The sequence below is a fragment of the Equus quagga genome, chromosome 18 (genome assembly GCF_021613505.1).
Source record: "Equus quagga isolate Etosha38 chromosome 18, UCLA_HA_Equagga_1.0, whole genome shotgun sequence".
NCBI lineage: Eukaryota > Metazoa > Chordata > Mammalia > Perissodactyla > Equidae > Equus > Equus quagga.
The window spans coordinates 22119558-22135320 of record NC_060284.1 but is presented as its reverse complement, the minus strand read 5'-3'; the positions used below and the strand labels follow the sequence as shown (position 1 = coordinate 22135320).

Genomic DNA, 15763 nt, shown 5'->3' with positions numbered 1-15763 from the left:
TGGAAAGCTGCCAGATTGCTAGATGACTGAGATATGGTTTTCTATACACACTGACATAGAAAATATACACATAATAGATATGCACACTCATTGCAAACTCAGTCTCTTGCCTTGGCCAGGGGTGTTTACCAGTAAGTAGAATGTGGCCAGACAGGAAACTTTCATCACATGTAAGAGTTTTCAAAAAGGGTTTTGGTTGGAAAAGGTTGCAATTAGTAACAAAAATGAGGCTTATGAATTCTCTGTGGATTTGATTTATCTGCATTATCTCAATTTCTTCTGGGCCACATTCTGAATTCGTTCCTCTTGTCCCCAAGAAAAGACGATGACCATGACGATTCCAAACCTTTGGCCTCTTCCTTCTCTGCCCTGACCCTCTGAAAATAAAAAGAATTTAAAACTGATAGAAAAAAATGATGAATGGTTGGCAACCATTTTGGTTCAAAATGTTACCTCTGCCATCTTGCTGGATACATCTAGAACTAAACAGACCACTTTGTCACCAGCCTGTAGAAGTGAGAAGGTGGGAGGCGGTGGAAGCTTAGTCTCGCTCATGGGAGAGCTGTGACGAAAGTCTGCAGAGTCTGTGATTACATCCCATGCACTTCTGAGGCTGCACATTTGGTTCTGTAGGTTTGGAGCTTCTGGGTTGTGGGTACTTGCATTACAGAATTCAACCACCTGGAAAAATAAAACGCCTATCAGAGAATAAAGTCACTCCTCTTATACTAGACACATCTCATTCTCAAGCAACTAAAGGTAAAAGAAAAGGTGAGCTGGAACATGGGAAATCAGAAGTGCCACAGCAGTGTCCTTTCCTTCAGGAATGATGTTGAATTTACAAAGAAGCACCATCCTTTGCTTGATACCCTCGTGGTACTGAGATCAACCTCTACGAAAGTTATTTGCACTTGGATAACAGAGAACAGACTATGTAAATATATTTTAGTTTTAAAAAAACAAGATCATCACCTACCTTCCTTAGCATGCTATTGTGTTAAACAAAACAGGAGATCTTATTTATCTTGGTCAGCCTATTCCTTGGAATCATATGTAATAACCACTGCACCTTTATTTATTGACCATTCAATATATATTGATCCAACTCAAATATTGATCTCTGTAAGAACAGGATATGGAGAAAACCAACATAAATCTACTTCCTGATCTTTCTCCCCATTTGGAAATTTGGATATAATTTATTTGCTAATGCTAAACCTATGTCAGCATCCCTTTTAAAGGTATGGCTTGCATTGCAAAGTAATATGTTACCATCTATTTCCTAGTGGCTATAATCCTACAAAGAGTAAGTAGGTGCTTCCTGCTAACAGAGCCTTGGGAGCTTAGAGCTAGAAGAAACCTTGTAGACTCTCTAGTCTCAACTATGTTTTCTTAGAAAAGGAAGCTGAGCTTCAAAAAGTTAATAATTACTTAAGCATGTGAGTTTCTTAGTAGGATGGGGAGATAGTAGTAGAACCTGTTTTGTTGTTGTTGTTGTTGTTACTTGTTTGTTTTTAACTCTTTTCTTTATGCTTCACAACTATGGTTCGGGGATCATGAAACTTTTCTGACCAGATACTATTGATGAGTAGGCCTTTCAAAGGATCACAAAGACAGTACCCAGTCACAAACAATGTGGATGAATTACGTGGAATTAGGTTGGCTTCAGATATTAAGGGTATAAATTTAAAACATAATGGATCAGACAAGAAATATGAAAAATCACCTCAAAGTTACGGAATGATTCCTAGCCTTGACTAAAACCAGACTGAAGAAAAAAATTATGTAAAAAAAGAATGTGTCAATCCAAGGGGCATTGGTCAGCATGGAAACAGAAAACCTCAGAGGCACGTGCCCACAGTATTTGCAGCCCCATGAAGAGGAGATGACCTACAGGTGTGACAAAGATGGATAAATATATCAGGTCATGAAGCCTGATGCCACTGAATCTCTGCACCACTTCACTCCCTCCTCTCTGATTCCATGCTCTCAGAGCAGGCTTCTGGTGAGAATTTGGCTGTTCCATGCCACTTCCTTCAGAGAGAAGATGAACTGGCCAGAGGATTCAGGTTTCAGACCTCATGGCAGTTGGGATACTCTTTTGAAATAATAATTTTAAAAATGGTGTTCTGGATTCATACACTAGTCTCTTGTCTTTTAGTGTGGAATACCGACAAGGTAGAGTTTCTGAACCTGCAAAGCTAAGGGTTAGTTGGCTTCCCTTGGTAACACCTGACTTTTCTTTTTAGGTTCTAGATTATGCAGAACAAGGGAAAGAGAATTAGGAAATTCAGTTAAAATAAGAGTGGTTTGCTACCTCAAATGCAAGAAATATAATCCTGTGTTACATTGCTCTCTTTCCTATGAAGGGATACAGGAGCACTACCACATGAGCAATTTCTTTTACAGTCTCCAGGGCTTCCTTTGTTAAATCACCTTCCCTGGAAAGCAAATAATCATTTTTCTAAATGAATCTATTTTTGGTGATCCCCTTGCAGGGAGGCCTCCTTTTTTTTTTAATCTGTAAAACAAAAACTAAATGAACTCTAAGATCCCTCAAGTTCTAAATGTAGTGAATCTTAATTGTCTTTTTGTTTAAATACTTAAAACATATCAGTCTATCTTGGGAAGAGATGAAATCTGGTAGGAGTTTGTCATTCCAAGGCCATACTTACAGAAGATAAGCTTTGCATGAACATTATTGATGCAGTTGCATTTTGGGTGCTATTGTATATAAACATGCATCCTTCTTTGAAAAGCTTACTAATAATACAGTTTTCTTGAGGGCAAGGGCCTTTTTCACACACGAAAATGCCTGTGATGTCAGATGAACACCTAAAATAGAAACAGAAATTGGCTCTATTTTAGAAATACGTATGTTTCTTCTTCATTGGCTCATATAATAATTTTTTTTCGAGGGTTGTAGATTGCTAGATACACATAAAATATTTTAAAAATTGCTCTGTTAAGAAAGATCGTTAATTTAGAAATGAACTCCACTTTATTTTAAAGCATTTGATCTTGATGAGAGGGTCTGTATTGCCAAGGGCTTTACCAACTAAACAGGATCAAAGTAAAAGACACCAGGAAATCAACATGAACTTTTGGAGGTCCAAGGAAGACAATGAGCGGCAGTTTCCTGAGTCAGGGCTCCTTTGAGCCCATTGCTGTTGGACGTCAGAGGAAGAAGAGAATGAACACGTAATGATGATATTTAAAAGAATGTATTTCTAAATAAGTAATCTCAAATGCTGTCAATGGGACTGAAAAACAATACAAACTTTAGGAGAAGAATCAGTCAATATCTACAAAAATTAAAGCTAAAGATACCCTTTGACCCAGCAATTCTTGGAAACTATTCAATAGATACACAGATCTGCCTGCCTACATGAGAAATGACATATCTATACCATCATGACCTGTAGTATTATTAGTAATAACAAAAGATTGGGAACAACCTACTTGTCCAACAATAGGGGACTGGTTAAAAAATTATGATACATCCACACAAAGGAAATCTATGCAATGATAAAAAAAGAAGAGTGAGAAAAAATATATATTCTTATTTATTGGAATTTTCCTGAAGAAATACTGAAAAAATAAATAAGAAACTAATAAAAATGGTTATCTAGAGGGGAGGAGAGAACACAGAGTGAAGAAAGTGGTGGGGCAACATATCTAAGAGCATAACTTTTTGCATTGTTTTTATATTTGAACCACATAAATATTTATCAATTTTTTTAAAATGCAATAAAATTAAAAAACTAAAAATTGCCAACTAAGTTTTAGATGCCATTGTAAACTCAATTTTAGAGTCAAAAAATAAACAATGAATTTTAAACATGAGAAAAATTACTCACCTTGTTACTTTAATTTGATTTTGCCCATTTATGTAGAAAGGTTTCTCATTGTTGTATTCATCAAACACACCCCAACGGAGATGGGCCCATTCATGGACAAACACTTTGCCTATGGAAGAGAGAGCTTTTGTTCTGAGTTCCTAAAATCTCAGTGATGGACCTTGTTAATCAGTGCAGATGTGACGTCACTTGACTATATATATTCATCTGAAGGATTGAAATGCAATTCTCTCTTCCACTTTCCTCTTTCCCACCCCATTTCCATCTCTTTCTGCTTTACTTCCTACTATCATAAAAGAGACAATGTGAAAATATGTTTAGTCCTATAAATGAAAACCAGTGACTTACTTGTTGCACATCTATTTGAAACTAGTGAGGAGTCCCACATCCTCTCACTTCCCTAATGAAGCTGCCTAACAGGTTTCTATTTAGCTTCACATAAGCCTATAATTTCAGGATTCGGGAAAAGGAAAGCAGCATATCTAAGCTCAATTGACTGAATGTTTATGTGCCCCCAAAATTCATATGTTGAGATTCTAACCCTCAACGTGATAGTATTAGGAAGTGGGAGCTTTGGCAGGTGCTTAGGTCTTGAAGGTGGAGCCCTCATGAATAGGATTAATGCCCTTATAGAAGAGACCCCAGAGAGCTCCCTTCCTCTTTCTGCCATGTGAGGACACAGCAAGAAGATGGCTTTCTATGAACCAGGAAGTGGGTCCTCACCAGACAACAAATCTGTTAGTGCCTTAATGGACTTCCAGCCTCCAAAACTGTGAGAAATAAATTTCTGTTGTTTATAAGCTCCCAGTCTATGGTATTCTGTTAATGGACTAGGACACCAAACAAGCAAATAAAGCTTTCCTATTCTTCAGTCTGTGTTATCCAAGCACACATGCCTTTTTCTTGTAAGTAATTCTCCAATCTACAGCAATGACTGAAACCTGGGGGCCAGGGAGGGAGGAAGGAGCAAAAAAGATCTTAAACCTCCTCTCCAGCTTGCATGGTCCATTCTCTTTTATTTTATCCCTGATTCTCCATGTTTTTATCTCCAACTCTTAGCTCATGGAAACCCCCATCCTCATCAAATCCTTTATAACTTTTTCTACCTCTCTAAATCTTGCGTTGCCTTCAACATTCAGGTCAAAACTGACTTCTCCCTGATAGAAGCTTTCTAGATAAACTCTCCTCCCAAAGTGCACTTTTTTTTTTTTTTCTGAATTGTTTTACGTTCTGAGGATCCAGGAAGCATTTGCTGAGTTGACTTGCGCTGTGGCATGTTATGCAATTTTTGGACCTTGGGACAAAGGAAGGGAGGGGAACACCCCTTGAAGGTATTAAGGAAAAGTTTGTGCCTACTCATGGAATTTAGAAGTGCTGGGGAAGGCATATATTTGTGCAGAAGTTATCAGCACCTCATAGTTACCAGGAAAAAAACTTTTCTATAAGGTTTTATAAAGTGTGTTTTATGGAGTGTGTCACTCCACTTCTTGCTAGCTATATGGAGGATAACAAAATCTATTTAGATTTAAATGGGGGTAAAAATGAAAACATCATTTGAAGCGTACGACTATATGTTAAAATCAAAAACAAAAAATCAAGAATGGGATAGTTAGCCCTTGACCTGCTGATCTTTTCTCTCTACCGTTTCTCTCTCACATCTCATCCACTAAATGTCAGTCTCCAAACCTGTGACCCTGACTTCTCTTCCAAACTCCAGCCATCCCCATCCGTATCCAGCCACAGGCTGGGCCTTTCTATCAGGACAGTCTGGTGTTCCTCCCAAGCAATTTGCCTAAATCCAGATTTGTGGATTTCACCTTTAATCTGGTCCCTTCTCTTTTCGACGAAAACTTGGTATGTTCCTTAATGCCACCTACACACACACCCTCCTTGCATTTCACTCTGTAGCAGTTCACACCTTTATTTCTTTATTATTCCTTCTAGAACAGCTCTTATCACTTAGAGTTGTTAGAATTAAATAAGATAACATTTGAAAAGCAAACAGCACAGCACCTGGCACATAAAAAATTCTCTTTCTGGGGCTGGCCCGTGACCAAGTAGTTAAGCTCGTGCGCTCCACTGCAGCGGCCATGGTTTCGCCAGTTCGAGTCCTGGGCGTGGACATGGTGCCGCTCATCTGGCCACACTGAGGCAGCATCCCACATGCCACAACTAGAAGGACCCACAACTAAAGATACACAACTATGTACCGGAGGGCTTTGGGAGAGAAAGGAAAAATAAAATCTTTAAAAAGAAAAATTCTCTTTCTGAATTGTTCTTGGTAATTACTATCCTTCTTGTCCTCATCTCACTGCCTCCATGCATATTCAAGTCTCACGGCCTCCTACCTGGACTTCTGGTATCTGGTTTCTCTCTCACTGATTTGAGGGAGCCAGATTATCCACACAGCGAGAGTCATCCTCTTAAATACTGCTTGATGGTGTCACTCCAGTGTTTATAAACCTTCATGTGTCTCTTCTAATTTGAGTCTTGGAGGCCCCACATCACCTAGCCCCCACATGCATTTCAGCATTTTCTCCCACTACTTCGCTACCCACAGTCTGTCTGCACATCAGTGGGGTCTACTGTTCCCATCTCTCAAACATACCCTGGGTTCTTCTGCTGCCACAGTTTTGTCCATACTCTTCCCACTGTTCTCTCCCTTCTTTCAATTTTCAGAATGATATTCAACCTTGATGACTCTCTCTTTTGTGGGCCTCTCTCCCCATTCAAATGCTAAGTCCTTGGTAGGTTTCAGGTTTTCTGAGTCCCTTTCAGCACCAAGCCCAGAAATACTGTAAATAGTACTATCCAATGTCTATTCCCTGATTGGGAACACTTACCTCGTGATCCATAGCCAGCTGTTAAGTCATCATTTAGTAAAAAGTCAGGTGTGAAATGAATGTATTTTCCTTCTTTTCCACACCATCTGTATTGCAGGGTGTATGGGTCATCTCCATGTGCCCCATACCAGTCAGTCACTATGACATTTGCCTAAATTTAAAGAAATGCTTGTAATACATTATATCCTGACTGTGGTGTTGGTAACACAATCATACGTTTGTTAAAACATTTTGAACTGTATAGTTAAGATCTGTGCATTTGATGAATGAATTATATTTCAATTTAATAGCAGATTTTAAAAAAAAGAAATGCCTTATAAATGAAGTTTAACATTCATTCACAACCAAATATCAACAAAATTATTTGGCACTTTCAAAAACACTTTTATTTTAAAAGCTTAGCAAATTTCCATGGAGCTCTGTTACTTCCATTTGACCTTCCCATTTTCCAGATTAAAATTTTCTCAAAAGTCAACACTGTAAAATTCTGACATTACAAAATACCATAAAATGTAATAAAAATATGTGAAGAACATTTACGTATCATTCAGAAACGCGCTTTAAGATGTTACAGCCTTTTGTGAACAACTTTCTGTGTGTTCATCAGTGCACAACAATAGGTTGTGTTTCTTTTAACCCTTGTCCTTTCATTCCCATAACCAATTAGATCAGCAAACAATCACTCTAATGAAGTTACATTTCATCTTGTACCCTGACAATTTCAATTACTAGTGCTAAAACACAACATTTTAAGTCCAAAAGTTAAAGTAAATATCTATTCAAACAAACATCTAGACAGCGTGATTTTTAAATACAACATTGTTTCTTTTATTTTTAGGAAGAAAGGTAACATGTTGTCTCAGGACTTGCCCTTAGAAGTTAACTACGTATGTTTATGTTAAATTTTCTTTAAAAAAGCTGATTTTGGAAAAATACATCTAATATGATCCTATAAATATGTATATAGTTATCACTATATGTACTCTATGTGTAGTGTGTGTGTGTGTGTGTGTGTACACACCACTGAGGAGTAGAGAAAGGTAATATTTTCATGTTTATTTCCCATTATTTCTACATTGTTTGATTTTTTTTGCAATGAGTACGAATACCTTTAATAAAATTAATATTTATTTTTAGAAAGATAATTCAAGCCAAGGGCTTTGCAGAGTAACTCCCACAAAAAGGGCTACAGATGTCATGCCCTTGGATAGTCTTCAGTTGGGCAAAACCTCATTCCTGTGTCTGGAAATTTGTCCTGAAGCAACAAGGAAAGAGTGCCCTGCATGGGTCAGGGTACTCAGAGGCTGTTTGGGGTTACGTTCTACTTTATAGACTGTAGTAATACAGTTCTTACTTACTCTCACTAACCCTTCCTCCCCTTCCCTGCATCCTACCTACATTAGACTGTAGATTCAAAAGGACAGGAACTACCTTACTTGTCCTGGTGTCTTCTGCTGTGCCTAGTATGGCCCCTATACATAATGATCATTCACCAACTATTAGCTTAATTGGCATTATGAGGTTAAAGGAATTGGTATCCAATAGACATATGAACAGACTTCAAGCTGTCATATCAAACATTCTTTCCTTTAATCTTTCTGTTCAGTCATATTCTCATTTTTCCTTTAGCTATTTGTTTCTCTCCTTTCCGTTAGGATCAGGACTACTACCTGGTTGTGGTGTTGGTCATCTCCGATACTTCCTTGTTGCATTGAAGGCCAAATTGATCAATGCAATCTATATAGATAGCTAGAGACAGCATAGCTGAGTGCAAAGAATATGTGTTTTAGAATCAAACAGACATGAGTTCAAATTGTGACTCTGTGATTTACTGATTATTTGACTTGGGACAAAATCCTTACCTTATTTGAGTCTCAGTTTCCTAATTTGTGATAACAGCAACTAATTTTAGGATGTGTGAGAACTGAACAATATATGTAGAATGCCTGGCACTTAGTTGCAGCTTGGAAACACTAGCTGTCTTCCCAGTTTCTCCCAGTTCCTCTCTCTCTCCTACCTCCGTGCCCAAGCATTGTCAAATGCTTTCCATCTGGTCATAAATGCTTTTAAGAGCCTCTTTAGCTTTTTGCAGGACAGTGGGGTGTTATCTAGATTGCTTTATCATTCAATTACTGAGAGAGTGACTTCAAAGGAGAGCTAAGAATTAGAACAATCTTAGGGTATTTCATACCAAATGACACAAATAAGGAAAACAGGAAACTGGATCACATGTTCCAGGCCTTGTGTTTGAGCTGTAGTTACAGTTCTCAAACCCACTCCATCGCTGAAGCCCTGAGCTAAGTTCTCCATGCCTCTGCTCCTGCCCCTTCTGGTAGCTGCCAGGACTCTTGTTCACAGTAACTTCAGTCATTTGCCACATTTAGTTAACATTTATTTATAGTGTGCATACCAGCATGTGCCAGACAGCATGAGGGATGCTTAACTATGATCTACAGCTTATGAGAGTCCTTCAAAGCTCAAGTTCTTTTTTGGTTGGAAAAGGAAATGTAGCCACTCCTCCCCTCCTCTCTTTCTGCCTGCCTTCTTAGCAACATACTCCTTGACATCAGTATCCTAGAGTTGGGCCAATGTGAAATTCCGCTAATTCACACTCTAGCACGAGAAGACAGTCATATTTTTATATGCTTGAGTAGCTTGTTTCTGTCTGGGCACGCATGTTTACTGCCCCTGAGAGGATGGGAAATGAAGATAGTCATAATTGGAATTGTTCCCTTCAAAACTCCTACTCTGTGGGATAAAACTAGTTTGTGGTTCTTAACCCAAAATTTCAGAAAGGACCCTGTAAGTTACAAAGTAAAGAGGTCTTCTGAGAGGCTACTATGGCAATGGCATTTTGCTTATTTTTCACTCCATAATTTGCACTCATTTATTATATTTCCATATATTTTGTAGATAACAATCTTTTCAATAACATTATTTGTGAATTAATGTCAGTGATTTTTTCCGGCTTAAGTTCTCACTTTTAAATTTCGAACACAGTATACTTTGTTTTTTCCCCCTTAACTAGAGTTAAGCTCATTAAATGAGATCCTGAATTCTTACCTTTTCATATGATTCTTGTTTTGCTTTGCTGTAATTATTAGCTTTCCATGTGGCAGGTATTAAAATCTTTATATTTCTGAAAAACACTCTCCTCTTGGTAGCATTGAATAGGTAAAAAGAAGCTTCAGTTATCATTTTCTATAGCAAATAAAAGAAAAACTTATTTTATCACTTGTAAATCCTTTCTGTTTTGGTCTTCTGGTTACACATGAATACATAGCAATAAAAAATAATGAAAATATTTTGAAGGAGCCCATTTCTTTTAGAGACAGCTTTAGACTTTGGGCAAACCTAGGAGCAAAATAAACTTCAAATGGTTACCTGGGAGAGATTGGGGGACACTAATTGTGTGTCTGCACCTGCCTATGTAATTTTCCCAATTTTGTGAAAGGCTTTTAAGATTTCACAGAACAAATCCTTTTCATGTCACACCTGTGGGCATGTTCAAGACCACACCTTACGAGGATACTGATTTCACAAAGCAATTCCAAAAGGAGGCTCTTAAGCAATGGAACCAGGATCCTCCCTTATCATGTTAAAGTGAAAATGTTTACAGAACATTCTGGTGAAAATAAAGAAGTTTGCTCTTTGGCATTCCATCCAGACTCTCACTCTTCCTGTCTGAGAATTCTCATTCTCGGGATGGAATCCAACAACATGATTTTAATAAGCACACTCATGCTTATTCATCAGTCAAGCGTCTGGTCTTTGTTGCCACAGTGGGTGATTTTTTAAGTTGCTACCCCAAAAACAGTCATGCAGGAAAACAAAAAAGCTAAAATTACTAGCAACCAACAACAAATAAAAGAGGACTGGATCAACACTCTGTGAGCTGAGACTACACAAAATTAGCTAAACAAACTGGCTTGGCCATAACTGCAATTTATGATGTGATCTTTAAGAAATGCTGCTCTCTTTACTGCTCAAATACAAACCAGGCAGAATTGTTAGCTCCTTAAAGAAGGCTACAGGTCTATTCTAATGAGATAATGGTTTTGACTTCATACTCGCCACTCACCTTAATGTTTGGGATGAGGTTCTGATCCTCAGATACCTGAGGATTGATTGCAACGAGTAATCCATCATACCCATTGTCTTGAAGCTGCACTCCGGCTCCCAGGGATAGGAGTTCTGGATTTAGGGCCACCAGGAGAATCAAAAACTTCAGGCTGCAAACAAGACCTTCATTGTCCCTGTGGGTCATGTTGTAGAGAGGCCTCTGGTTTATTCACACTGGTCCTGCTGGGTACATTGTTCCAGGTTGTCTATAGGGAAGCAGATAGTTTCTTCCTGAACTTGAAAGGTCCTAGAACTTGTGATGAAGGAGGTGCCTTCTTTGCAAAATCTGGGGTGGATCGCTCTGAGACCTGCCTCTACAAGTCTTTCTTCTCTAGGCAAAGCTGCACTTGCCTGTTCTGTGGCTGAGCTTCCTCTTGAATCATGGTTGGGCAAGAAATCTTCCACCCCTTACTCACTTTATATCTTCTCAGAAGGAGGAGGGAAATAAGACAAAAGGAGCTTGAAAGAGGGAGGTCTGGCTGTCTGGGCTGGAAATCTGAGAATCTGGATTGTTCAATCCGTTTTCAGTAGAAACACAGAAATCTACAGTGATTTTTCTCTCTCCACCCTTGACAACCTCCTCCATTGGTCACCACAACTACTTCCCTACTACGGTCAAGTCATTTTTTGTTTGTTGTAAGATTCTCTTTTCTGCTTATTTTGAAGCTTTGGAAATCCATCCTGCAGCCCTGTCCCTAGGGCCCTTGGGTAAGGTAGTCTGGGCGAGCTCTCAGCTGATGCCTGGGGAAAGGTGTCAGATATCCCCCAGGGAGGGCCAAGTGCCAGGAATTGGGAAACCTGTGCAGGCCACAGAGGCCCTTCCCTCTGTGCTCACTGCCTTTTCTCCCAGGACAAGGGGAAAGAATGAATTTCTCTTTCAGCAACTCTCTCTTGAGGACAAGACTCTACCTCAACCTTCCATTTCTCCAGTACCTATCACAGGATCTGGTATATAGCAGGCTTCACAAATATTTCATGACTGATGAATAATACCTAATAATTCTATAGTGCTTTAGAGTTTACAGATGAACCCACTTAAATGTCAATTCCCTGATGCAGGTATAATTTGTACTTCTGTTTTTCAATGAAGACACTGAGTCTCAAAAAGATTATGAAAATCAGCCAATGGGGGAAGGAACTAACACTTATGGAGTGATGGGTTTTATCGTGCCTATTTTATGGGTAAAAAACTAAGGCTCAGAAAATCTAAGTAACCTGTTCAAGGTCATGTAAGCATTACCACAGTGCTAGAATGAGGCCAACTGACCTCAAATTCCATTGTTTTCCATTATATCGGGTCCTCTCTCAGATATCGGTTATCTAGGAACCCACTTCCTCTCCTATCTTCATGTATAAGAACCCCACACACAGGGAAAGATGTTGTAAAATTATGTCTGAAGTAAAGGAAAAGGTGTATTCACTGGTCAGGGGTCCACAGCAAGCAAACCTTGAGACTTGTGTCCACCTGCACACCCTCCCTGCCTTGGGCCCACCTCTGAAGGCTGCTGGGGAGGGGAGCCTGCAGGCAGAGAAGGGTCTGTCCCCGCTCCCAACACTAAGTCTCACCAACACTAAGTCTCTTTTCTGCTTTACTGGCCATCTTCAGGGTCAGGCTAATGTCACTCTTCCTCCCCCAAATGTTGGAGTCTTCGGAACCAGCACTTTGGGCCCTGTCTGTCCTGGCAAACAATCATAATACCAGGCAGTATTTAACCAGCACCCAACGTGCAGGCAGGCACTTTGCTTATTTGCTATAATCCTCATTTTATGAGGCAGGTATCACTACGATCTTCATTTTACAGATGAGGAATTGGGGCTTAAACCAGTTCAGTAAAATGGGGGAAGGAATATCCACCTCATAGATTTATTGAGAGAATTGTTAGCTGATATAGTGCTTAGAACAGTACCTAGCATAGCTTAAGTGACATCTAAATATTAGCTAACATTATTATCATTACCATAGCTGGCTTACAGAACCCTTCCCTTCTTTCTTCCTTCCTCAGATATTTCTTGCTCATTAATTCACTGCGCTGTGGTAGGCATTGGGAAAGTCAGTAAACAAGGTTTAGTTCCTGCCCCCAAGGAGCTTCCCACCTCACAGGGAAGACGAGCAAACAGATGACAGGTTATGTAAGCATTAAGCACTGGAGAAATTTTAACCCGTTGGGGAGCATCTAAAACCTAGGCTTGAGAGGGGGCTGCAGGGAAGATTTCCCAGAAGAAGTGACATCTAAGCTGAGTCAAAAACGATGAGCAGGAGTTAAGCAAGAGAAAAAGGGAGAGAGTGGGGAGGAGGTTTATTAGCAAGCACCTGGAGGTGAAAGACTGTGTGGGAGAATTCGAGAAATTCAAATGAAGTGTAAGAGCTACAGAGACATGATGAAGGGAATTTTTCTCTTGCTGTCCTTCTGCTTGGAACCTCCTCTCACCAGCTTTTCCTTCAAATTCCAATTTTGGTCGGAAGCCTGGCCTGAGCTCCCTCATTAGGTCAAATCCCCTCTGTCATGCTTTCACTGCATCCGATACCTCTCCTTTGAAGCATGATCCTGGTTACAGTGTCATATTCACATTGTGTAATTGATTGCTGCTTCCAGCTGAAGGGCATATAAGAGAAGGGACCCTGTCTGTTTTTATCTCCACCTCCTCAGCACCTAGCTCAGAAAACTGTCAATAAGTGTTGGTTCAATGAATGAATCGAGTCAGGAGAAGTACATAAAAGCCAGATCACAAAGGAGCTCTGGATCATAGTGTGAAAATGCCCTGCCTCCCCTTGAATGTCTCTCTTCAAGGAGATGTCTCCTCTATTCTGGGGCACTTTCCCTCTTGCTCCCTCTGGCAAATGACGCTTGGGTACTGGTGCTCCCTCGGGTGTGTAGGAGAATGGAATGTCACTGGTCACCATGTGGTTGCCGAAGTTGCTTACCCTATAGCTCAGAGGTCAGCTTAGCTGTCTTATCTTCTGGGGCTGATTCCCAGATGTGGCTTTTTCCACTCACTCACTCACTCTATGTCTACGGAGGGGAAGCTCAGGGATGTGGCACCTCTGAAGGCTTTGCCTGTAACTGTGACTCATTACACAGCACAAGGCAGTTTATTTTCAGCTTTCCTCGGCAGTTTATTTTCTTATGCCAATCTCTTGTGATTTGAAGTAAAACATTATGCCCATCAGCAGAGCAATATGCTCAAAAATGAAATTCATAAGCCACACCATTACCACATAACCACACAGTTACCAAAAGAGAGTAACTTTTCACCAACAAGCGGGGAAGCATTTCTTCTTTCTACCATGAACACTTAATATAGGTCATTCACTGGCTGAGAGGGCATTGAGGGCGGACACCCAGCTCTTTCTCCACTTGTTCTTATCAGCAGCTACACAGGCTCTCTTAGAATGTGGGGATGGAGAATGCATGCGGCTTTATAAAGAACAACCATAAGTGAACAGCTTGTCCAACTTCACCTGGGTTAAAACCTAAACAAGCACACTCATTGCTCACCCCAGGCTGAGTCCAGGCATGACATCCATTCCTGTCTGTCTGCTTTTTGCTTTCTTGGGTCTGGAATCCAATCTCCAGTTCTGGCCACTTGACTGGATTCCACTTTCATCATCTGTTCCCTACAAGATTCCTTGTCACTGACCCATTCTCTGACGGTGTCACATGCAGTCCTCAAAGCCTCTTCCCACCACCTCTGGTCTGACCTACCCTCAGAACCCTTTTTGGTCTAAGCGACTCAGGCTTGGGGCCAGGCCAGTTGAAGATCTCTTACTGCCTTCTCCACTGCCCAGGCTGACCCCACAGGAGATAAAACTAAAAAGCTGGCGAAAACTGACTTGACTAAATGAATTAAAAGTCATTCCTGAGCAGAGAGTCTCCTTCTCATAAAGTGTGACTTTGTCAACAAAAAGAACAGTTTCTCCTTTTCATTCAAAAAAATATTCACTTCTCATGTCTATAGATTTTTTGATATCTGAGATTTGGAATATACCCGAAGTGAATAAAAATGGGAATACAATGTTCAAGCATTTATTTCAATGTTATATAAATTCTAGGAATATGCTCTGCTTTTATCTGCATTCAAGAAAATAAGAGTTATTCAATTTCAGTAACTGAAGAATCTAAAGCACATCTTTGTTCATTGTCTGAATCTGCAGTTTAACCTGGCCCCAGAAGGCCTCCCTGTTTCTTTTCACAGAGTCTGCGGGTAGAGCCCCACAGTCGAAGCGAGTAAAACACGCAGTTGGTGTCAGGAAGTCAAGAGATCTGGCATCTCGAGGAGTCCAGGAAAGTTTTGGATTATTTCCTCTCGGGCTTTTCTTTCAGCTCTTCAGCAATCTCATTTAGAAGAGGGAAGTATAGTCCACTGCGTGGCTGGGCTACAAAGATTATGCGCCACTTTGGCTTTGCAATATTTATGAAATAGATCAAGATAAAAAAGCGAGACAAATTGTAAAGACTAAGAATTTGAATAAAACACAGAGTTTGCCAAGGACCCAGATGGCACATTTCATACGTCCCTTATCCCATTTTCTTCACAGTTAGACTTATTTTCAAAGCAAAGGAGTGAAGCGGATGGTCCAGATAGGGTCTGGGAAGTCATCCGTGTTGGTTGTCACCACCGTGCCAAAGCCCGGGGCGCTTCACTTCATTTCTAGTTTCCTGAATTCTCCCCATGCAGTCTTTCACCTCTGGGCTTTTGCTGTTAAGCCTCTCCCCTACCCTCACTGTGGCAAGAACTCTGCAGATGACCTTATACACAGAATCTCCCAAAATGAATGGAAAACGAGAACTACTTTTAATGATAACCGAATAAAGAAAATAGGAGAAAAGGTATGAAATATTCCTCATTTGCAAAACAGACACAAAATGGCCTTCTATAAAGTATTTTTATATCATACTCCAGATACTATATAGCATCATGTGGATATAAGATATTATC

The 15763-nt window shown here is 39.9% G+C and overlaps 1 protein-coding gene across 2 annotated transcripts in view; it reads right to left on the bottom strand.

The window, feature by feature from the left end:
• CLCA2 (chloride channel accessory 2) overlaps positions 1–11432 on the bottom strand; it is a 36962-nt gene extending 25530 nt beyond the window's left edge. Inside the window, exons 1-6 of one of the 2 annotated variants that reach the window (XM_046645479.1) lie at positions 10785–11432; positions 9767–9904; positions 6704–6854; positions 3861–3969; positions 2676–2835; positions 454–681 (exon numbers count right to left, since the gene is read on the bottom strand). In XM_046645479.1, the coding sequence (XP_046501435.1) occupies positions 454–681; positions 2676–2835; positions 3861–3969; positions 6704–6854; positions 9767–9904; positions 10785–10970 (972 nt within the window). In that variant the 5' untranslated portion in view covers positions 10971–11432. The remainder of the gene's footprint in view (positions 1–453; positions 682–2675; positions 2836–3860; positions 3970–6703; positions 6855–9766; positions 9905–10784) is intronic. The other variant, XM_046645478.1, reaches the window with a different exon arrangement.
• Between the last annotated feature and the right edge of the window lie 4331 nt (positions 11433–15763).